The 25,107-nt window shown below is 36.3% G+C and overlaps 4 protein-coding genes across 4 annotated transcripts; 3 read left to right on the forward strand and 1 right to left on the reverse strand.

The window, feature by feature from the left end:
• Positions 1–550: 550 nt before the first annotated feature.
• Positions 551–5,039, forward strand: LOC106175481 (uncharacterized). Its single transcript, XM_087015599.1, has 4 exons — positions 551–649; positions 900–1,220; positions 1,572–3,908; positions 4,295–5,039. Exons 2-4 carry the CDS (start codon positions 902–904, stop codon positions 4,327–4,329), a joined length of 2,691 nt encoding a protein of 896 aa, XP_086871725.1. The 5' UTR covers positions 551–649; positions 900–901; the 3' UTR covers positions 4,330–5,039.
• Positions 5,040–5,828: 789 nt separating this feature from the next.
• Positions 5,829–25,099, reverse strand: LOC106175487 (heat shock 70 kDa protein 14). Its single transcript, XM_013557517.2, has 14 exons — positions 25,001–25,099; positions 24,328–24,408; positions 21,059–21,190; positions 20,764–20,869; positions 20,047–20,137; positions 19,627–19,731; positions 18,862–19,023; positions 9,928–10,083; positions 9,090–9,192; positions 8,581–8,709; positions 8,057–8,146; positions 7,569–7,739; positions 6,905–6,963; positions 5,829–6,256 (listed from the first exon to the last, which is right to left on the reverse strand). Exons 1-14 carry the CDS (start codon positions 25,058–25,060, stop codon positions 6,181–6,183), a joined length of 1,521 nt encoding a protein of 506 aa, XP_013412971.1. The 5' UTR covers positions 25,061–25,099; the 3' UTR covers positions 5,829–6,180.
• Positions 11,421–14,476, forward strand: LOC106162557 (uncharacterized). The gene is made up of 5 exons (XM_013539871.2): positions 11,421–11,969; positions 12,373–12,560; positions 12,974–13,143; positions 13,476–13,651; positions 14,036–14,476. The coding sequence occupies exons 1-5, from the start codon at positions 11,525–11,527 to the stop codon at positions 14,083–14,085; spliced, it is 1,029 nt and encodes a 342-aa protein (XP_013395325.2). The 5' UTR covers positions 11,421–11,524; the 3' UTR covers positions 14,086–14,476.
• On the forward strand, positions 15,914–18,800 carry LOC106175492 (uncharacterized). The gene is made up of 5 exons (XM_087015611.1): positions 15,914–16,305; positions 16,571–16,758; positions 16,946–17,124; positions 17,347–17,513; positions 17,810–18,800. The coding sequence occupies exons 1-5, from the start codon at positions 15,957–15,959 to the stop codon at positions 17,857–17,859; spliced, it is 933 nt and encodes a 310-aa protein (XP_086871737.1). The 5' UTR covers positions 15,914–15,956; the 3' UTR covers positions 17,860–18,800.
• Positions 25,100–25,107: the final 8 nt, after the last annotated feature.

Consider the following 25,107-nt stretch of genomic DNA (forward strand, 5'->3'; position numbering starts at 1 on the left):
AAAAATACAAGTCTTAGATTAATCTCTCTCTTTCTCTCTTATATAATTATTTATTTATTTATTTGTTATTGCCGTTGTGCATTTACATCCGTATGGCAGTAAATCAATGTAGAAAAAGATGATTTAAATGATTTTGCAAATTTTTCTTTTTTCTTTTTTTTTATTTATTTATTTATTATTATTATTTTTTTTTTTACTTCTGCCCTAACGACAAAATGATCAAAAAAGATCTGTTAGACACACTCCGATACAAATAATCGTGGCAGAGTTTGGCATGACGAGAAAAACATCTAAAACGTGAGTTAAATCCGCTGCATTGATCATGGAGTGTTTTATGTAAACTAAATTATCGCGTTTCTTTCAGTCGTTGCTGCTTGTGAATAATGGACTGCGATTAGTCAAGGAAGCATTGAGGGCTATGCATACAACACAAAAGAGGCACACCTTCGCAAGAGCTTTTCATTGAAACCCACCCAAGGCTATAGCCTATTGTTCGTAAGAAGACCTCATTATATTAAACCTATCGATTTCACACCAATAAGTGCGCATGTCATGTCATGTCATGTGCGGCATGTCATAGTTCACAAGCCGCGATGCTGTTAAAGACGTTAAAAAGAAAGTCTAGTTAACGTTGGGCACACACGCCTAGGTAACGGGTTTGTATAACCTCTCTCTCTCTCTCACTCACATGCGCGCGCGCACACTCTCTCTCTCTCTCCCTCTCTCTCTCTCTCAACACATGCAGACACATACACAATCCACACACACGAACAAACACATTTACATGCAAATACTCACACGCACCTGTAGGCACACATGATCGCAGTTGTTTTGTACGTCTCTGATTAAGATATTGAATATTCCAAAAACAAGGGATAAAACATGGATTCACATTTCAGAGATGTCCCGCTTTCTGCTGTTAAACAACCAAGTTCGTCTGCAGAGGAAATGGCACGAGCTGTGTGACGGACTGGCCGGCGGTTTCGCCCTGTCCCTGGGGCAGCTGCTTGTCCAGAAGGGGGTACTGACGGTCCAGGAAAAAGACCAGATAAACCCAAAATGGACGACACTACAACAGAACGAGAAGCTGTTAAAGTTTATTCTGTATTCAGATGATGAGACGTATGAGAGGTTTCTGCAGGTGCTTGAGGACCACCTTCCTTGGATGGCGGATGAGTTGCATGAAGATGTACCAGAAGAAGAACTCCAAAGACACCAAGGTTGCTCTCTCTCTCTCTCTCTCTCTCTCTCTCTCTCTCATATACTGGTATATTAATTCTGTCATCCCTCTTCTGCTCTATAAACATGACATTCAGGAGTTAGGCGCATAATTTGAAAGGCCTTAAAATGCTTGTAAGTCGTTTTTCTGCAGTTTACATAGTAAAGTTTGATCGACCGATATAAATATTGAAAGCCTTTTATAAGATATGAAAGAGTCATTGTTGATTCACGCTTCACCAATGCTTATTCAAGTCTAGCTTTTTATTCGTTTTCTAAGAAGTGTTTATTCAACGCTGCATTGTTTAACACATATCGAATGTTCTGATTTTTTAATAATTTGTTTTCAACAGACGCTGTAAAGAGGACTTGCACGCTGCCATCAAAATTAAGCCATTTCACCGACCGAGAGGAGGAAAGACGACAGATAACAACCTGGCTAACGGACTCACGGAATACACGCACAGTGATAGTACAGGGTCATGGCGGCTTGGGGAAGACGGCTATCGCAATCCAAGTCGGCTATGAGCTCCTCCAATCATACGGTGTCCGAGTAGTGAGGGCAAGGTTGCAAAATGTCAAGACCACGTTCGACATCTTGTATTCCGTTCTCTCCAGTTTCAATGACGTCACCCTTGACCTTGCTGAAATTGGGTCACGGAACTCCATCCTGGAAGGAAAACTTCGTAATCTGCTTGTGGATTTCAGGGGAAATATTTTGTTAATCCTCGACGGATGTGAAGCGGTTGTAGAAAATGAAGAATGCAGTAAAGGATTTTGGGGCATCATTGCAATGCTTCAAGAGCAATGTCAAAATGCATTAATTCTCTGCACAACGCAGCGCGATATTCGCCCCCCTCCCTCACTCCCTACAAAAGTCCTTGTACTGACTGCACTATTAGAGAGAGACGCAAAGGTTGTCATTAATAAACTATGCCCGAGACTTAACGACGACCAGGCCCTCCAGATTGCAAAAGCGTGTGGGTGCATTCCGTCAATTCTCGAGTCGGCGTGTGATTTGCCCATAAACGCAAACATGGAGCCCACTAAATTAGTCGAGATCCTTTCGGTAAAGTTATCCCAAAAGTTCGACGCCTGCTTTGAGCTCGCTTATCAAAGCCTGTCCATTGAAGAAAAGCATTGCCTTCAGTACCTCTCCATTTTTCCGATTGGTTTCACGTGTAATGACGCTGAGCCGTTTCTGACCGATTCGGGCAAAACGCCTAGCGAGCTCTTGCAGTTTTACCAAAGAAGGACATTCATCAGTTTTGATGGCAGCAACGCCGAGCCTTTTTATACCATGCACGGAATCCTGAGATCCTTTATAAAGAACAAACTAACGGACCAGGAGATGGGGAGTATTGAGAAACACTTTATCCTTCATCTTCAGATCAAAATTCAGGAATTAAACACTCTTTGTGAATCTGATGAGCTTAGAAAAGCTAGTGAGCTCTTCAGCACGCAGCGAGAGAATCTCATGGAGGCTGTCGCCATATTTTGTAAACCGAGTTTCCAATACAAGCCACTGGTTGCAGAGACCGTTTCCACTCTTGCTCACGTCTTGTATACACTTGCCATCTATCGGGTGTCCCTGCAGGCATACTACGCCCTACTGTCCTTCAAGACTGAAGCCAGGGCTGTGAAGAATGAGAGGGAAGTGGCACACATCCGCAGGATGCTTGGGTGTATACATTACAAACTTGCTGAGTACAAAGAAGCCACAGAAAATGTTCTCAAAGCGCTCGAGTGGTATCACCAAGACCAAGGATCTTCCATTAATATCCCTCTGTGTTTTCACACCCTAGGGTTAATCCACGGAGAGAGCGGCAATTTGCCCCGCGCCCTCGAGATGTTTCAGAATACACTCCAATGGTGTGAAGCCCACGGCGACGAAGAAATCAAGATGGTTTGTTTCTTCAGTATCGAGATGGCCAAACTGCTCTGTGCTGCGTCAGATTTCGACAAGGCAGACGAAGAGTTCACGGCGTCCGTTCAGCAGCACCTTACCTTGTGTGACGAAAAGGTGGAACGCAACCAGGCCGGGGTCGGAATAGACTTTAACATCGGCAGAGCGAGACGGATGTCACGTGATTGTGACACCAGGGGGGCGGTGTTGGAGATGAGGAGGGGCTTTCGTAGAATTTTAGGAGATTATCCATACACGTCTCTAAACTTGATCGTGCTTGTCGAACTACTGTTTTTGCGACCAGAACATTCGGATTTTCACTCTCTTCTGGATTCTGCGTGCAAAGTGTTTCAAGAAGTATGCGACAACGAGGATACCGCCATCATGTTCTTGTTTAAGGCGCTCCATGCTGGCAAAGATGAAGCAATGTCGTACTACAACTACGCACTGGAGATTCTCCGGCAAATTTTGGGAGACCATCTGCTGACTGTGATTACGCTTCGCAACAAGGCTCAGTTTCTTCAAGGCATAAGGATGTTGGACGAATCCTGCTCAGCTTACAGGGAGTCTTTGTCAATGGTGTCCAGGTTCGTCTGCGATCACCCGCTCCACGCGACCGTACTTCACGAGCTGGGGCTCGTGATGGCCGACTTGGGGCTGAAAGACGATGGCCTCTGGCACTGCGAGCGAGCATTGGAAATGAGACAAAGAATCCTTGGAGAGGACCACAAGAGCACCATAGAATCTAAGAAGGCCGTCAGAAGTTTAGCTGATACATTTGAAGGTAAAAACAAAGATTATCACAGAGTTCTGTTCAAATCTCTGGATTTTCTTTTTAGCGTTTTCTTTTCCAAGAATGAAAACGTCACTTTTTGGTTATTATGAAACTTAACATGTAATTGCTTCTCGTGGATGTCAACAAAATAAATATCTGGGTAAAAATTTGAACGAATAAAACGTTATAGTCGTCCAAAATATTGGCAACAGTTGTAAGCTTTTTTGTTCTAATTTTGATTTAAAATGTAGTGTGCTGTCTTCTTACACAGGATAGCTTAGTAAAAGGAGCACATTAGAGAGCCATCATCGTTTCAAGTTCTTATTTCATTCTATGATTAATTTTTATGATAAATTATTCACCTGGCTTTTTTTCCATCTGCACTTGTCTTCCAGAGCTAGACCTTTGTGGTGACAGTGAAGACGAGTGATGAGACGCGGGTCTTACAGGAGCAGCTGACGTCTGAGACGCGGGTCCTGCAGGAGCAGCTGACGTCTGAAACGCGGGTCCTACAGGACCAGCTGACATCTGAAACGCGCTCAAGTTGTATTAAGACTTATTTTAATGGCTAATGATTGAATAGAACATGTTGATGCACACTTCAGATTAGTTGAAGCTTTTAAGAGAATGACAATAACATTGCCAGTCTGTGTGGCCTGGCTACAGTCCACAGAAAACCTGAAACTTCCTTCATTATTGTTTGTACGTATACGTACAGTTTGTATTAAGGCTGAAGGTTTTTAAAGTATGGTAATTTGGACAACGGCAGTCCTTGTGAACCAGAACACAAATTTTTGGTCCAAAGGAAACTTTAAACTTCAATCAATGTTTGTACTTTTGTATCAATACTTCACTTCAACACTTTAATGAACAATGAGGACATTTACAAGACGGAGTAGGCGGACGAGACTGGTCGGGACTAAAACCGTGAGTACCACCAACGCCAAGGCTGGTGGTGTATTCTAATAAAAACATTACCCAAACGCATGTGTGAGATGAAGAGGAATTCTATGTTATGGATAAAAATCCATTCAATATTTGTTAACCTGCTTTATACTAGTAGAGTGTTAGTTTATTAATGAGTGTCCTTAGAGTGTCGTTATATCTAGATAACATGTAAATAAAGCTGACGTAAGGGCATTGGCAGATGTTTTCTTGTGTAATATTGCCTTGTCATTAATATTCAATTGTGACAGTAAAGTTTCTGGCAGCTTTGAATTGAACATTCGTTACGGGAATACTTCATGCGAAACATCGAGAGGTGAGTACGATTATCAAAATTGGGATATATTATAGGATTTATACAAAACATCATAAATATGACTAGGAGTAGTTATGCCGGTTGTAAAAATACAAGAACAAAATAAATACATTGTGAAAAAAACTTAATAAGAAAATCTCTCTCTCTCTAAAGCCCGGTCAATTTTATCAGAAACCCAAGGAAAATATTTTAAAATCTGCATTTTCGGCGCAATTTATAGACACAAAATGTTCCATGAACTGATTTCGATAACATTTTACAGTTGTTAGTTTTTCCTTGATTTTAATCGAATTAATCTCAACTCTTATATCCATATCTTATATGAAATACTGTATCTAAACGGATTCACCTCATAATTTGCTTTTTTTATGGTCAGCATCGCAATTTATAATCTTTTCTCGCCGTGATTAGATCCGATCTCATCATGCCCTTCCTTCACATCAAGTTTAACAGATAAAACCAAGGAATACCTCGGTCTTTTGATAGTTAGCAATAAGAAAACGTACTGTTTTTTAAATATAAAATTTAGAGTACACGAAGAACTTGATCCTGTAAAAAAAATCTTCACTCCTAATATTATATAATGAGACGTTAAGAACCGTCTTCAATCAATATAATGAAGTGGACAGGCTTACATACCCCCTCCCCCTAATATATACTAAAACACGTATCATTACCATCTTTTATTTGAACCCTATCTGCAATAGCACTTATTCAACTTGGGTCGCTTCGTGGTTTACAACTCCTAACTCTTCCCCACATCTATTGCCAGCCTTTCTAATTTTTTCAGCACATTTCATGTCCATATTCCAGGGCATTGACCAGACACTTGTATACAAAACGATTTCTTCACAATATTTAATATTTTTTTGTCTGTAACAGTTTTTAGCAGAAGTAATGAGTTTTCATAAGAAGTAAACGTGTCTATCTGCACTGTATTTTTTATATCTCATTCTGACTATATTTTAGAAGAAATTTATTGTTAAGCTGTAGTATCTTTCAATATTGAAGGAAAGTTCATCACTGTGCTTCTATTAGAACATCCTCTAGTTTTCCCGACGTCTTCTCTGTACACGTCACATGGAGCGAACCTTCCCTGAAAATATACAGAAACTTCTACATAGCCAGACGCAAAATACTTTCATCAAAAAGTTGCCAGCAGCAAAATACTGAAAAAATTCAAATCTGATACTTCAGCCTCTAAAGAATGTATCGGAATAATACTAAAATATTTGCTAAAATTCATGCTAATTTCACTGATTTCAAATTTAAATCCACATATTAAATATGGTAACATCAAACTGAAATTCACATTCCAAATATAGTGATATTCTTATTAAAATCAAATTCATGCCTGATTACTTATATTCCAATATCTGAATTCATATGCCTATTGCAACATTTTTTAAAATTCTGATTTACAAGTCAAATAGACTGACATACATGCATTGATCTCTGGTTGTTAAAGTTTTGCTGGGCATGGGACCAATTTCAAGTTTTTATATATTTTATTTATGGGGTCATTTAGAATGAATAAGGTCACAACACCTATTGTGCACTACCTCCAGAGGGACACTCGCTGAATACAATCAGATTATGAGACTAACACACCTCCTTCTGGTATTGAGTAGGATACAGAAAAGCTGGTGGTTATACAAGTTAGTGTTTTGGAAACAAGAAGCATGTTAATGTGGAGTTAGTGCACACTGCCCCTATGATATTGTGTATGTACCCAGGCCCTCACCTCCTGATGTGGAAGACAGCTGTTATCTGACCATTCTCAGGCACCTCCTGCATTACCACCTAGAAACAAAGAGACAGAGAGACAATGATTATATTATACCCACAGACGTGTTTGTGTGTGTGTGTGTGAGAGAGAGGGGGGAAGGAGTTGGACATTACTGTTATCCACCATTTTGATTATCACTTAATTTGTTTTAAGTCTTCATTTAGGAAGGACATTTAAGTGTCTGAAATTGAGTAATTATCTATCAACCTAAATCCAGTGTTTGCTACTCATTACAATATATTAGGTTCTTGAATCTGAGCAGTAAAATATTACACTATCACAATATGTGTGTTTGCTTGTGTGTATGTGTGAGCATGCACGTATGCTAGTGTGAGTGAATCTCCATAAACACACACACACACAACATCATGTTCTCACAATTTTACTGTAATGATCAGGAGAAAATATTAATTTCAACTGGAATTGTTCATGGTAATGAATTCATACTTATGTTTTCCTTTGAACAATTTCAGAATTTCACGAAAATTAAATCTAAAATGAAATAATTAGATCCCCAGTCTAACATTAGCAAATAACACAACATAAAAGAAAATAAATATAAGTCAATATCTTTTATTCAAATGCAGAATCTTCTTTCCAACAAAGCAAAAGTACTCACCCTGCCTAGCAATACTCTATCGTTTATACTGTCATCTGCTTCAAAGATTTCCACACAAAATGTCGTCTGCTCTTGAGAGAGGTCAAATACGTGTTGCCGCCTCACTGGGATAGGAGTGAAGGCTGGAAATAGCACCTGAAGCTTGTCTTGGTCACTGTTGCTAGGCAACACCTATCAACATAAGCCAGGAAGAAATATCTTGAAATAATGGAAATTAAGTGGATGATACAGAACTTCATAGGTTATTTCTTTCTATTTTTTTTTCTTTTTGTTACAATTAAATGATTGTTAGTATTGTGGTATGATGATTTAGTTTCCAAATATCAGCATTTTTTTTATCTACATTTGCCCTCAAAAGAAACTAAATTCTAGTTTTTTCATTTTTGAATTGGACATATCACTGATATATTATCTTGAAATAATGTGGATGCTACTTTAAACACAACTGCAAAAACAGTCTTTAAAATTGACATCTGATCAACATGTACCTTGATGAGAATCTGTTTAGACAGACATTCCACTTCATTTTCCTGTTCATGTAATTTTGATTCTTCCTCATTCCCAGTTAATATGGCTGCCTGGAAAAGAAGCATGCACATGCAATAGGATTTGGTATAGATTTTAGACACTTTCTTCTTTTAACACTTCAGTTGAACAAATATTATGAACAGTTTTTAATTAATCTGAAATTTACCTAAAATAAATAACATAGAAAGAGACAAACACAGAGACCATAAACTTTGAAGTAGTCAACAGTATTAATATTTACATACACTGTCTTACACTCACAGAGAACACACACACAAAACAATCTCTCTTTTCTCTCTCTCAACCACACACACACACACACACACACACACACACACACACATGCTCAGATGCACACACAGCTGCATGCACCCTCTCTCTCTCTCTCACAGACACACACACACCTCAAAAAACAATACCTCTCTCTCTCTCTCTCTCACACACACACACATTCACACACACACACAACTAAAAGTTCATCCACCTGTTTGGCTGCCCCCAGTGCCACCACTTCATCAGGCACTATACTGTTTAGAAACTCAGCCTCGTTAAAGTAATCTTTTAAGGAACGTTGTAGAGCAGGAATCTTGGTGGTTCCTCCACACACGATGACCTAAATTATAGACAAGCATGGCTTATTAAGCACTGCCTCCATGTTTCAAAATAGTAACTTATTTGTTAGATACTTAGAAATCCAGTCTTTTAAATTCATGATTTTACCTATTATAAGGTTATTTGATTTATAATTATAATTTTTCAAATACCAGTAAATTTCTAAGGCAAATTGAAAATTGAATGGAATGAGCTGTTAGAATTAGCATTATTATTATCATTATAATAACAGTCCAGGGGTAAAAATCAATAAGAAAATTATTTTTAATTTCACTCTTTAAAAATCTTAAAATCCTTAGCTGAACACCTCTGTAAAAGACTACTGTACTTTCTTTAGATGCTAGCAATTCATGTAAGTAATAAGGCAAGAAATAAACTCACTTTGTGTATGTTCTCTTTGGTGAGTTGGGCCTCCGTCAGTACCTGCTCTACTGGCTGCAGACATTGCTGGAGAAGACTAGACACAAGACTTTCAAACCGCGCTCTGGAAGCAGACATGACTTGAAAGATATCAATATTTCAGAGGATTTTCCATAGTTTTTTTTTTTTTTTTTTTTTTTTTTTTTTTTACCTAATCAACATATCCTTGGTTATATTGAATAATACCTGTAGGTTTTTAAAATGCTTTAGACATTTCTTCATTTGTATCTCTGGCATAAAACTTGGTCAATGTACCCTTATCAAAACACTGGATTGAAATTCAATCTCTTATATTCCCTTTCATTTACAATCCCAAACCTCCTCCTCACATCCCATTTCAGGGGCGGATTCAGAGATATTTTCTGACAGTCTTCCAAATTATCTCTGTTGATCCGTCCTCCATTTTTGACCGTCTTCCAACAGAAAAAATTAGATACCCGTCAATGTAAACTTGAAAATCTGACCGTCTTCTGGAAGACCCAGAAGACGGCCTAAATCTGCCCCTGCCTTTCTAAAAACATTTCAATTCTTTATCAAAACTGATATCTGAGGTCTCATTTTTTCTTCATTTCTTAGCAACTCTTCAAGCCCTCCACCCTCTCATATCTTCATATATTTCTTTTCCAACAACATAACTTTTCTGAAGAAATCACATTCAAATTACTTCTAATTTTAAAATACCTCCTCCATTCTCATACTTTTCAATAACTAAACTGTAATTTAAATATCAAGCATCTCATCTTATATCACCCAATCCCTTCCCATGATACATCTTCCAATCAAATACCTTGGTCCTCACCTGGAGACACTTGACTGAAAATCGATCCCTTCGTGAAGAGACTCCACAGAGCACTGTGCTGTCGGCATGGTTGATAAAACATGTTTACAGTTCTCTGCGGCGTTCTTTAACTTGGCTACAGCACGCTTGTTTTCATGCACATCTGACTTCCACTGTCTGTAAGATGAAAAAAAAAAAAAAAAACATGAATTATTTTCATTTAAGAATGTAAAATATTTTGTCTGGAAAAAGAAAAAACCTTGCATTATTTCCAACAGTTACAGTGCTCCAGAGGGCATACACCAAGAAAAAGGCAATGCCATGCAATTACTGAAATGGATAACAGAAAATCACATTCCTTTTTATAATATTATATTAGATTCAGTTGAAATTTTAATCATTTCTTTGTAGTTAAAATTCAGATATTTTGGTTCATCAGATGCATCTTGTGGGCAATTAATGCATATCTGGATTGAATGTGTGCTATTATAAGAAAAACACTGAAATGAAGTACATAAAATTGAAAAATATCACTTGTAACTGAAATATTGTAGTACTAGTTTCCTATTGTTGCTTATTTCTGCTGCAATTTTTAAGTAGCAATGACAAGGAGACATCTTTTGGGCTAGAAGAAGTTGCTGAGAGGATGTGATGAGGTTGTGGTTTAACTAAAAAGTCCATGACAGTGGTGTTAATCTGAGAGTTTATGACACATGTCCCTTTGTCAACAGAGACAGCGAGTTTCTGTCAACAAAGAACCACTTAGTGATTGAGGAATGACATAATCACCAACTGACCATGCATTATTTATTATAATTAAGGTCTTGAACAAGGTGAAATATCCAAATATTTGTAAGACCATCATGACTGTGTTGTGTACATGTTATGGTGAATACTCACAAAGTTTGAATGAAAAAAGAATAATAAAAATGATAGAATTTTCCAAAAAATAATGTTTTATGGATGACACCTGAAAAGGATGTTTTTCAAGTTAATATAAAAAGTGCGACTTCATAAGGGAAATGGAACTGAGATCTTTGAAAAAATGAAATATTGGAATTTCTGGAGTATGCAAGTTGTGAGTGACTACCATATATCCAGCAAGGTGTTAACTCATTGCAGCCTGCTATAGAATCAGACTGTGAATTGTGTACACCTTCAACAAATCATGCTATGTTTCTAGAAATAACTAAAACTAGACAGCAAAGCTGGAAAATATACAGAAGCTTAACAGAAAAAAAGCCAATAAGCAATAACTTTTGTAAAGAAAAAATCCTAACATGCTAATTTTTTGAGGGGAACTTTTTACCAAACAAAGCCACTCAGTAAATTTAAAATTAAACAAAAACTTGGTTTAGCAGAAATAGGGTGAGCCAAAGATATGCTAGGAGGCAATGACATAGACATCCACATTGATCAAAATATAAATAAACATATGCAGTGTCTGTACATAAAACTCCTATCAGCCCCATGCACATCAACTTGTCTCTGTCCTGCCCCACCTCTTATCTTTAAGTAATCCTTTTGTTTAGACAACTATGATATCTCATCAACAGGTGCTTTGTTGCAGACAGTGGAATTCAGTGACAAAGGAGACCACCTAGTCAACGCAGACAAAATGGCCGTCTCTGCAATCAGATGCTCTCTTTTCTTGGGGATTGTTTTTGGTGCTTTTGTCACAGGACAAATTCATCCAGACACTGTTACTGAGCCAACAGGAAACCAGTGCACTCTTTCCTTCACAATACCCGAGGAGAGCTTTGGCGCCTCCTGCGACAAATATGATGACCAAATTGCCCTCCTTTCCTCTCAGCTGAAGAGTGCCACAGAAGAATATCAGACACAACTGAACCTGGAGTCAGACAAGAGGAGAGATCTGGAGACCCTGCTGCAGACAGAAATGAGCAAACGACAGGCGCTGGAGAACAAGACACTCATTCTGGAACAGAGGCTGCAACAGGAGGTTCTAAATCGGCTGACGTTGGAGAACCAGCAGCTGACAGACTCCAGTACGGTCAGATCAGAGCTGACTCAGCTACAGACGCAGCTTTCTAACTTCATCTGTGAGTACAGTACTGTTATGACTGCCATTTTTTATGATCATTCTGCTCAACTTTATATTTTCTTCTTTGATGCAATGTAACATATAACTATAAAATGAACGAATTAAAATTTAATCATAATGAATACATATGGATTATATGAAAACAAAGCATTGATACAGATACAAGAAATAAGCCAAAAAGATCATTACTTTAATAAATATTTTATGACAAACTTATGTCAGAATCAGAAAGAAATTTTGTAACTGATACTTTAAACTTTTGTCAAGGCGTACAAATGAAAACAAAAATGCCTTTTTTTTAAAAACAAATTTCTTAATATCTGACTGTAAAGTGTGACCCGAAAAATGACACCTCATGAAATGAGGCACCATTCAGATCTACAGATCTTCACGTCTTTTAGCATCACAATCAAAATGGACGCTGATGTTCAAGGCTGTCAAAGGTGCAGGTGGCGACCTCTATAGTCTGTGGACTTCCAACCAAGTACTGAATGAGGGTAACACTCTAGCTCAGTCATTGGAGCCAACCTTATTGGAGCACTACAAGACGTCTGTTGTCAATGACTGGGCCAAACATAACATCAAATATGTACGCATTTTTTTCTTTTTTTTTTTTTCCAAAAAGTATAAAAAGTACCAACATGGGCATGAATGTTATTTTTAAAAATTGGATATTATTTTCAAATGGATTTTGCAACACTATTACATACAGACTCTTTTAACATTGCTCTATGGGTACAAAATTGCAGTGATCCCCATAAACTACTGATGTCAGTGTGTCCATTTTCTAAAGTTAACTAGTGCTTTTATTCAATAAATTAATTTTAAGTCAAAACAGAAAGAAATATGAAAATTCAAAATGGTGATAATCTCCATTTGGCCTCTACAAATGCTTTCACATCAAATATGTCAACAAAATCATAAACAAGTGACGGGACTAACAATAATCTGTAACATAATATGAAACAAATTTGTACACTGAATCTCACCTCTTTTTCACAGGTAAAACTTGCTCTCTACCAGGGTGGCATTGAGCGTCTCACCCTGATTTTTAATGCTGTTGGAAGTGACAAGATGAACTGGTTTGCCAAAGACCGACTGATTTCTTCTCCTTATGTTGACATCTATACCTCCTCCATTAACTTCTTTAGCATCAGGGGAACTCCCAGCAGGTAGGGAGACCACTTCAGACATAATTTTATATATATTTTTTTTATATGAAGAGTGTTACCACAGATAAAATAACAGATCACCAACACTGACATGCAAGTTCAAATGAAAATGTCAGCTTAATAGATATACAGCCTTCAAAGTCTAAAAAAAATGTCCAATCAGCAGCTGAGTTTGAAGACTTCCAAGTCTTTGCTGTTAGCTGACGAATATTATAATTCTTTCAAGTATTCAAAATTAAAATCAGAATAATTTTAAATGTTTGCAGTGTAACAAAATTTAGTGTACGTGAAGTTGAATCAAAATCTAAATCTTGACTATGTTATTTTTTCAGCGTCAGTGGTCAATATGGCCGCTACTTCTACATCAGCCAGTCTCATAACGGCTGTCCCAAGGATTACGGCTGGCTGGCTGTACCTAACAATGCTTTTGTTTGTGCCTACGAGAAGTATCCTGCATATCCAGTCTTCCTGTATGCTCCCGGACACACAGCCATTAACTGGGCCAAAGGTCAGAGGTCACCAATGATAGTACCAAAAATAATACTGATAATTATTATTCATAATTAACTGAACCAATACCCTTGGGGCATTCATGTTGATGAAATCAAAAAGAGTGAAATTGTAGCTGCTTTATAAAAATTCTGTTCTAATTTTAAAGTAAATGCCTCTTTCTCTCCGATTCTCATCACCAAAATGTTACTAAATTCAATATATAAGAACCACTGTTTCACAGAAAGTATACTGAACCATTATAGTTATCCCTCCCCTCCACAAGTAGCAGGTCTTGGCAAATTCCAAGCTTCAGCAATCAGGAGATTAAGGGTATATGGAAAAACAATGCAGTTATAAATATTCAAACGTTATCCTGATATTATCAATATCTGTATTGTAGGAAAACATGGAGAGGCTGATGTGCTGGCCATTTTCATGGCAACAGAGTAAAAACCAGAGAGGGAATGATGTCGTTCTTCAGAGAAAATTGTGCACCCAAGGAAAGAAAGAGAACAATGGATCCAATGAAATAAGGAACAACTCTTTGTATGAGATTCATATTTCACAATAAATACACTGTAAACAACTCATTGGACCATGATACCTCCAAAGATGGCTATACTCTAACCGATCTTTAAAAAAGAAAAAAAAATGGACTAAATTTGAATGTCTGAACAGATTTATTAACTATTAATAAGTATCATTAATGGGAAAATTGTTGTTAACCCCATGATATCCAATTTTTGGCTAAAATGAACAGTTAACATCTCTTTAAATGCTGATTACAATAGCTGGTGTATTCAATGAACATGCAGGATAAAAAGTTTTCTTTCAAAAATCATAGCACTTCTCAGTATTGCTCCATCAGAGACAATTCTGTAATGATTTTATTTAAAAAAAGCAATTAATCTTGAGACAAATTACATTCTTAGCATAAAAACCTACAATGAGAATTTTATTATTTACGGTAATGACTTGGATGTTTTCAATGGGGGAAAATTGTGAATTTTTATTGATACTATTTTTCAAGTCTTAATTTTCTAAAATAAGAGCAATCCTATTGAGTGGTAGGAACAAAATTGAAAAGTAGACAACCTTATAGTTCTATTCTATGTATTAAAAGCACCACAAATGCTATACACAAATATAATTTTTATAATTTTAAAATGATGTATCTGAAAGTTTGATCATTTTTGCCCCTTGAAAAGATTGAGACATTACCTTAATAATGCATTTATCATCATGCATCTGATTAAATACAATTAAAATCGTTATCAAAATATAAAATATTGTCGTTCAAATTTTTTGTTGCTAAGCTTTAGCATAAGCACCTCAGAGTTTATCGTCATTTTAACAGCTTTTTAACATCATCCCCAAACAAGATCACAAAAATTGGCACAGGCGAAGACAGATGTATGGGGTTTAATCGTGTGGTCATTTTGGTTTACATGTTTTGTCATAGAGTAATGAGCCCCTAATTACAATGATTCATTGATCAAAGGCATTATTTTGACTTTTTGACGATAAAATTTGAACTAAAGCTTTGTAAGAAAAATCAATGGCAGGGTTTTAAAGAATTCAATGGTGTCATTAAATTAATGTTAAAATGGTGTTCATGGCTGCTCAGGTAAAAACTTGTCAATTTCTCAAATCATGTGCCTCAGAAGGCGTACAGACTATATCACTAAGACCCCATTCCCATAGATATTTAGATCGATCTATCCCCGCGGGGAGTCTCACTACAAGCTTTAAGGGGGTAATTAACTTTCGTGCCTGCTCGGCTGACAGCTATTTAGCATGAACCCCCAGGGAGTTAGGTCGATCTAAAGTAGATCGATATAATCTTTGGGAATGGGGTGTTACTATACCACTCAATGTGTAAAGGGCCTACTACTGCTAGTTCTAAAGGTTTGATTACAGTATTTGCATAGTTGTATATTAGCAGATGATAAGATAGGACTATTCAATTTTGAGAATACTATTTGATGCCTGTAAAAAGGTGAAGAAGACTATCATCAAAATAAATAAACATTAAGGGTTCCAGACAACAACCTTTAATCTAAATAAAAATTACTTACACCATATTAACCAAACTTCTCCTCAGAAATGTATGGTTATTGTTAGGGAATCAGTTGGGAGGGGAGGGAAGGGGGTACGGGAGGAGCAGGAAAGAAAAAAAATTGAACAGACTGAAATTGTCACCCCTTGTCTTGATAGCTTATAAACTCTTCTTATACAAACAAGCAAAAGTCCAAAGTCTCAGATAAGCTACATTTAAAAAGCATACTGAGGGATATTCAACGAAGGTGACCAAACTCAACATGAAGTCCACGCTTCCCACAGTTTTGGTCATTACTGTATTATGGTCAGCAAGGGTACACTGCCTGCCCCCTATACTTCTAAATGCCTCAGCACCAATACTCGGCTGTACCTGCCCAAAATATGAGGCACGTGCCACGGAAATGTCTCAAAAACTGCTAGATGTCAGCAACAAGTTCCACACACAAATATCCACCATGCAGACGTTATTGATGCAGGAAACACTGGCAAGTCAGACGCTTGAAAATAAGTATGCAGGGTTGGAGAAAAAAATGACTGAAGCCATTCAGAAGTTGAGCGCCATGATTTCTAGTCAACAGCAAAATATTACCATATTAAATGAGCTGATGGGTAAGTCCAATAACTGTTATATTTCTTTTTTATCATCATCTTCTTAAAATATCTCTCTCTTTTGTGAAACTATCATTATTTTTTGGATAAGAAACAGAAACACCAGTTATAGTTATACTTCAGTATAAGTTGATAGCATGGAAGTCTATGGTCTTAAAGCATTTCCAACCAGAAATAGGAAATATGTTTCTTTTCAAAGTAAAGAAAGAAAGAAAGTAAGGAAGGAAGAAAGGAAGAAATAACAACAAAGGTCCTTTTGTTACAGCTACCCTGAACAAGTGGACGTTGGTTTTCAAGGCAGTGGCGGGTGGCGGGGAAGACATGTATCAGCTATGGAGCTCAGATAGAACTCTGAATGAAAACATTCCCCAAGCCAAGTCCTTGACAAGCTCACTGAAAGTACACTACAAGTCTCACCTGGTCAACAACTGGAAGAATGAGAAGATTAAATATGTAAAATAATATTATTCCTTTTTAATTATTTAGTACCCATTTTACTTAAGTTGTCATTTAATAGATAGGAACTCCTTGTTCATCAACGTACCAGGTATTAAAATAAATAAATCACTAATGTGATATTTCATTCAAATATTTTATTCAACTGTGTGGATTTGAATATGGAATGACATTTCTTCCTCAGGTAAAAGTGGCCTTCTACAAGGGTGGTGTGGAGCGCATTGTTCTGATATTTGATGCTATTGGCAGCGACAAGATGTCATGGTTTGACAAAGGCAGATTGATATCTTCCCCATATTCAGACATTGACACTGCTTCCCCATCTACATTTGGCTACTATTTCAGCATTCAAGGCTTTGTCAGGTATTATGATCTGTGTAACTGTATATCATTTTATCAACTCCACAAAACATCAGTAAACTACAGTTCATATACCAGAAACAAAATATGCTGTAGATTAGTGTCAGAACAAATTGTTTTGTAAAGGTAAATTCACAATTCACAAATGTATGCTTTTTAAAAGTATATATACTTTTTAGGATCACTTCACTGATATCTGAATCCATCTTATTTTCTTCATTTCAGGCCACCATACGCCCGTCATTTTCACATCAATAAGTCCCACAATGGGTGCAGCAATGACATAGGATGGATAGCAGCTATCAACAAGCCTGGATGTGACTACGAAGCCTTCGACCGATATCCCGCCTTCCTGTATGCACCAGGTCACAATGCTGTTGTTTTTTCAAGACGTAGGTTTCTTTTTTTTATATTATTTATTCTGTCAATGAAGTACCATGGGTCAGTTTCACAAGCTTGATAATTAGCTTCAATTTTTTGACCAAAATATGGTCCATCTCTCTTAAAGAGAAACTAAAATTTTGTAAATGTGGTCATTTACTATCCACTAGCCATTTCATAATAATGATATTTATGAATCTGTCCAGAAAACTATCTTTCATGTTTACCTTACAGGTATGAAGAAATGGGTACATATTTTTATTTTATTTTATCAATCATTTAAAAGTCTTCAAATTTCCATTTTCAGAAAACCTTGAAGAGGCTGATGTTTTAGCCATCTTTACAGCAACAGAGTAACATAATACAGTAATACAATACAGTAATACAATACAGTATTACAATATTTTTCTTTCTTAGAATTCTTAGGATTCTTAGAATAGAGATTACAGCACTATATTGTGTGTACAGACTATAAATGTATATTGACTGATCTGAGAAATAATATGAAAAGGTAATTCACTAAATAAATTTAACTTTATTTTATCAAAATAAATCCTTAGTTTACTTATTCACTTTAGCACCTTGTCCCAATGACATTGTTTCAATTCTAAAAGGCTTTGAATTAAGTTTTATTTTGGTTAATTCCAATTCTTCTCAACATATGCACTAAGCGTAATAATTACTGTTCTGCAAGTAGTGTTTAGAATCATTCAGACAGGAAAATATCAGACAATTACATGAGACAATTATACATAGTACATATAAAGCACAGAAGTATATTAGTTTAGTATTTAAAGCTTCAAATTATGATTACAGTCAGGATTACAGCAGTTGCACTGACAGAACAGTTGCTAAAGAGTCAGTAGTAACAAATTAAAGTTAATCAGGAGTAGTACGTGCAACTACCTAAGCAGAAGATGGAAGAAACAAATGTTGTTGTTTAGAGATAAATTTATGGGAACTTGTTTTAAAGATAAACTTATACAGAAATGTAATTTAGCCAATCAATAAAAGAGAGTCAAAAAGAAAGAAATGTTGTTTCTGGTATTCAAAAAGGTGTTAAATAAAGTGCTTTCACAGCATTGATATCTACCAGAAAGAGGACAGTCAGGCACAAATAAAATCTCTCTATGATAAATTAATAATCATAAAAGAATATATATTTTCCTTTAAATATTTCAGTATGATGCTACCAGTATGTACATGTACGAGACAAGAAAATGTCCTCACGACTCTGTCATTATTTCTAATCTGCTGTCCTCCAAATCCTGTAAAGTCTCACTTGATTATAAGGTTATGTAAGTCTAATTAATAAACACTTTGTGCTATCTCAAATGATCCTGAGTAAAAACCCCTTACCTTTTGAATTCCCCAGCAAAATGCTCTGCTAGAACATCGGTGAAGCTGCTGCCCCCTATATCTGGTCTGGAGATGTTTGCCAGTATCCTGTACATACCACAGTTCACACTTATTACAGTGCAGTCACATGATGTGCCCCCAAGTCTGTAGACTAATACATTGCTGGAATAGAAACAGAGGCCTCATTCAGATTAGGGAACTAACTAGTCCGAGAGTCAAATATGGCAACCCACTACAAAACTTGACGTCTAATCCTCCATAGACACTGAATAGATATCCCATGGGGAAGTACTCAAGTGAGTCAGCCGTATTTGACTCTCGGACTAGTTACTTCTCTATTCTGAATGGGGCCAGAGGAATGTGACAGAAATAACAATATGATAAAACAATGAAATATAAACAGAAGTCAGTATGGTGTAAACATTTTAAAAAATGTCAAAATTCAAAGCAGATATTTTACAGCACACCCAAAGCATAGAAACTGACATTTTCATTTTGACACTTATAAAACAGTTTCTGGGGTAGCGCTAACACTCGCCAATTTGGCCAAATGCTAAAACTGACTTAAATTGGCTAAAGAAAAAGGGCTTGATTTGGCATGTTTTAGCGAAATTATAACCATTTTGATACCAAATTGACAAAAATGTGATGATTTGGCCAAGCGAAAAAAATTGCTAGCGCTACCCCAGAGTTTCTTATTATTATCTTTCTATTCTTATTTTGGAAAAAAACAGAAAGAAATGCATTTGTAGATGCTAATCTTACCAATATTCATGGATGTCTTTCTGTCCGAGGTCGTAAGCCAGTGCCGCGGCAGTTGGCTCATTTATCACTCGTAATACATGAAAACCTGCCGCCTCAGCGGACTGACTGAAATTTAATTGCAAAATTAAATAATAATAATAATAATAATAATAATAATAATAATAATAAATCCTCTTGTAGATCAGATGAGATTTTGAAAAGTATATCATTATAAATTATTCCAGTTTGATAAAAGATACTTGTCTCATGTAAATTATACTTAAAAATCAATATTTACCTCACTGGAAGTCAACTATATTGATATCCTAACATTCATTAATAATAACAACCCCTAATCCAATGTCAAGCTTATCTGATCATTTTCTTTTTATCTCCTCTGTGCTTTTCTGCCGTCTGGTTGGACTTTTGCTTAGAACATACCTTAGTGCGTTCCTCTGCTGTGGATTGTAATCGACAGGGCAAGTCACCACTGTGTCGTGTATCTCTCCATCTCCATGACTCTGAGCTATTTCTGAACACCAACATAAAAATACATTTTATAAAGAAAACTACGTATGCTGCGATCATATCTTTATCACTTTGCAGTTAAGACAGCATAAGGAGCAAAATATGTGCAGTCATATTATAAATTAATTACAATTCACAGACCTTGGAGTCACTTCAAAGGGGTGACATCAGTCAGAGGTGCTGGGAATTCGGGAACAGCATACTCCTGCATAACCTCAAAGTCCTGCTGACTAAGTGGGTGGGGGGTGGGGCTTCAAGATTTTGTCAATAGGGGGCACAACTGGTGTTGATTAGTAGACATGACAAATGCTGGTAAAATCTGCACAACATAAAATTGTCTGCAAATACCTTGCTGCTTATTACTTTTGTCTTTTCAACATAAACATGGGCATTGGAATTATGTGCCATATTTCACATAATTTAAACCAAATATATATACATACACCACTTATCCTGCACAAGTAAAAATTATACCAATTTAATTAATGTGGTAATTATATCACCGGGGGTTGGCTATAATATGAAGTGTTTTTTTCTTCTTAATATCAATACTCATATCTGAATGAGATTATGAAATACATAAAAAACTGCAACATAAATTGTAAAAGAAATGACTGAAATTTCACACACCTCTCATATTCTTGTAGACCAGTTCTGCTATTTGAACTGGAGTAAAAGTTGCCCTTTTTTCTTGAAACTCCACTTCATATGCTGGTTTTCCGTCTTTTTCAACAATCTGAGTAACAATATTGAAAGAAAGGCATCCTGAGTTATTTAATTTGGATGAAATAATAAACTCTTTTGATAGTCTACCTTGTCAACAAAATGACAAAAAGAAAGTAAATTTACGTAAATCAAATAAATTAAAAATCAAACAAATCTACCATTATAACATATATCTACAAGACAGTGTTATATGTCTTACCTTTACAGGAGAGCTTGCTGTTATTTGTTGAACAGCAGGATCTGTGAATTCTCTGCCCAAAGTTTGCTTCACATTGCATACAGTATTCTGTGCATTTCTTATGATACCTTGCTTAGCAGCCAAACCAACTGCCTACATATTAGCAAAGGAACAAGAAAGAAATCAATAAAATGCAATGATTTTTTTAAAAAAAATGCCCATACAAGACAAAGTATAATCATATATGACTGTCTTTATTTGTTTGTGATTATATATAACTAGAAATATAATTAGTGTATAATTTTTGGCGTTAAGTCTTATGTTTTTCTGTTTATTGTATGCAAACTTCAACTTAATGAGTTATAGAAATATAAAGTATCGATACATACTGTATGTTCCCAGACAGCCTCAGTAATCTGGCCCACGTCTGGCCCAGATCTGGCAACGTCTGGCAATATCTGGGCCAGATTTTGCCAGACACTTGCCAGATCTGGGCCAAGTCTGGCAAAGTCTGGCATTTATGCCACATTTTGCCAGACACTTGCCAGATCTGGGCCAAGTCTGGCAAAGTCTGGCATTTATGCCACATTTTGCCAGATGCTGCTCAGACTTGGGCCAGATATGGTACTTTCATTTTCAATATTTATTTATTTATTTTTTATTGACCAGTGAGCTGAATGCATTGAACTGACGTCATTTGATAAATTTTGATTTAATTTATCTCTCTCTCTTTTCTTCAAAGTCCCCTCATAAGTGTGCTATTTGTTTAATTTGACTTGACATTTGAATGAATTCACTGTTCTAAAACTTTTTTGAACTACTCGTTCCGCTGTTGTAAGATTCCGCTTTTTATGCTAAGCCGGTCAAGGACCCGGATGTAGCGTTTCTTAGAGTTATGGATGTGAAAAAAGCACAAGTGTATCAAACTGATACAATTCGTTGAGTGATTTGATTCGTGATGCGATTTATTTCGAAGGCATCAACACTGGTGACGAGGATTAACACTAGTGCAAAACTGTGAGCCAACTTTCTTTAAAAAAATGGAAGAAAAATGTGAAATTACGGAATTCGAACCGTACAGAAGTCCGGAGACATTAGGGTCACGCTCGACGCGATGGCTAGACAGTTTTAACCTCTTCGCTGACGGAAAAGATTGATCTTTTCAAAACCAACGGACGGCATGAATAATGAACAAAGATAGAAAATTAAAAATACATGACAGAGGAGACGCGCGCTTATGTTGTATTCAGCAGGGACAGGTGTACAAGATATTTTCAGGACTCTCCCAAACACAGGTTAGAAACATGAATATACATTAGACAGTTAACGCTTTGAATGAAATTGGAACACCAGAAACTGTGAGTATGATGAAACCGAAGTCATTTGACAAACCAAGCCAGTCTAAACATTACGAGTTTAGACATGAAAAACGAAGTAGAAACTCCCTGACTGAGAAAACATAGAACGTTGGATCACTTTGCAAAAGTCTGCAAAACTGAAACTATTATTCATGTAAATGACAGCTTTGAACATGATAATCCAGGAGTGCATATACATTTGGTGTGGGAACCAATGCAATATACACAGAAGACATGGAGGCAATAGAGGCGGTGTTAATCCCAGTGTATTACCAGATTCAGGTGCATATTGTAATATCATTGATGAAAATACATGGAGAATGCTGAAATCCAAGAAAAATAAATGTGGCTCTTGTGGAGGACTAGAAAACAAACAGTATTATTCATACACGTCTGAGAAACCTTTAAAAGTGAAGGGAACATTTGAATGTGACGTAAAGGAAGAGACCAGTAGTAGTGAAAGGACATGGGATTTGATGAGTTGATAAGTTTTGAGAATTTTCAGTGTGGTTTAAGGAATAAAAGTTGGAGTTCATATGCTATTCTGCAAATGTTTGAAAGGACATTTTAAAGACTGAACTGTCAATAAACATGTTTTGAAAGGACCGTTTCTGTCCAAGAAAGGAAGGGATGTTGTGTTTTGACTTGACATTTGAATGAACTGTTGTTAACTTGGTAGAGTTACTTGTTCCATATTGTTGATTCCATTAATAATTATAAGCTTGTCAAGGAGCCGGATGTATCATTTCTTAGTGTTGATCTTATGGATTTGAAAAAAGCGCAAACATTGCAAACTGGTTCAATTCATTGAGTGATTTGATTCATGATGTGATTTAATTCAAAAGCATTGATACTGGGGTTTGTTTTTGTGCACATGTAATTCTCTTTTAATTGTACATCTATATCTGTGCTGGAGTATACATATTTTTTTTTCAGAATTTACATGTATGTACAGTACTGTAGCCAGCATGCAAGTTGAATTACAGTTACTGCATGGTTATTTATAATTTTGTTATAACTCACCATCATCTAAAAAAACAATGTTTTTTCATTCATTATTCAAGATTTATTCATTACAAAACTATATTCATTAGTGATTATTATTATTATTAATGATATGTTTGAATTAGTTTAAAAATGACAGTGTGTGCAAAAATATTTCCCCCTCAAACCCCTCCCCCATGTACATGCATAATTAATTACAATTTTTGTAATTTGTGTTAATTCAGATTCGATGAGCAGCTTTGTGTTGAAAAAAAAATTGTTGTTATAACTGTTTTCTTTACATGTATGTAAGTGACATTTCCTCCTGTTAAGTGTCTGTATATTTACCTTTTTGCAGTGTAGTTTTTTTGTTTTTTTTCAAATATACATTGTTTTGTACAAAAAGACAAGAAGTGACCCTTAATTTGTTACATGTTAGTTGCCAGCAAGGTTATATAATGTGTAATAATTTTGTTTAGGGTTTTAGCACAGAATAAATACTTGAATCTTGAATCTTGTATGTCTTTTTTATAGTAATCTTATTGAATAATTAAAAATAATTAAAAAAAAGAAAAAAAAAAAAAACATTCTGGGCCATATGTGGTCCATGTCTGGCCCTAATCTGGCCCATTTGAATATGATCTGGCCCACATCTGGCCCACATCTGGCATGCCATACATTTGCCAGATATTGCCAGATCTGGGCCGACATCTGGCCATATGAGCAAATGTGGACTGGCAGACTGCCAGATCTGGCCCAAACATTGCCACATCTGGCCCACATGTGGCAAGCCATACGTGGGCCATACCTTTTGCCAGACATTGCCAGACGTTGCCAGATCTGGGCCAGACGTGGGCCAGATCACTGAGGCTGTCTGGGTTGTTTATATATTTTATACTTCTTTTAAGTTTAATATTGAGTATATAATTATGAGAGCTTTGTTCCTACTTTGTCATGGTCAGTAAATGCTACTATTGCAGGTGTCACTCGGTCTCCTGCTTCATTAGCAACCACGTCTGTTTTTCCATCCTAAATGAAGAAAAAATTATATATAATAATCATTTAATAATACATGAATATATAAATACAACTACATGCAATTCATTGGTACTTCAGTTGAAGGTTGACATTTTCATGAAATAAGGCAGTGGTCCTCATATACAAAATATGATGAAATGTTTTTTTTTTTTTTAATTTCATTACAATCATTACCAAAAATGTGATTAAAAATTTAACAAGGCAAAAATCATTCTTCTTTCATGCTGGCTGCTGACAGTCCAGAATTATAAAATCAATGTTGTTATAATATCCAAAATCGGTCTTAAACGTAAGACGGACTTAGAAATAACAACACTATATATTTATTAAAGGTTGTGTTTGACACTGTGATCGACTTTTATGTTTGAAAGCGTACAGGGAGACAACATTCTTCACATGACCTAGATTTTATTTTTGCTATTTTTAGTAACAGATACACGTGAAGTTGTCAGTCGCTTTGTTTATCAATTTACTTGTGTGAGCAGATCCCAAAATCTTAAGTGAAAATCAAGCGAGATGAGTCTCAAAGACACATGGGATAATTTCCTTCGGTCTGATCAATTTGAATTATTCCAGTGCTGACCTTATACACGGCTAAACAGGCTGAAGTTGAGCCGAAATGAACCCCAAAGGCAGCGGCCATTATGGTATCGCAATTTCTCGTTTCCAGACGAGAGGAATTTCAACCAA

This window comes from Lingula anatina, chromosome 6, assembly GCF_051362555.1.
Source record: "Lingula anatina isolate TDL-2025a chromosome 6, LinAna3.0, whole genome shotgun sequence".
NCBI lineage: Eukaryota > Metazoa > Brachiopoda > Lingulata > Lingulida > Lingulidae > Lingula > Lingula anatina.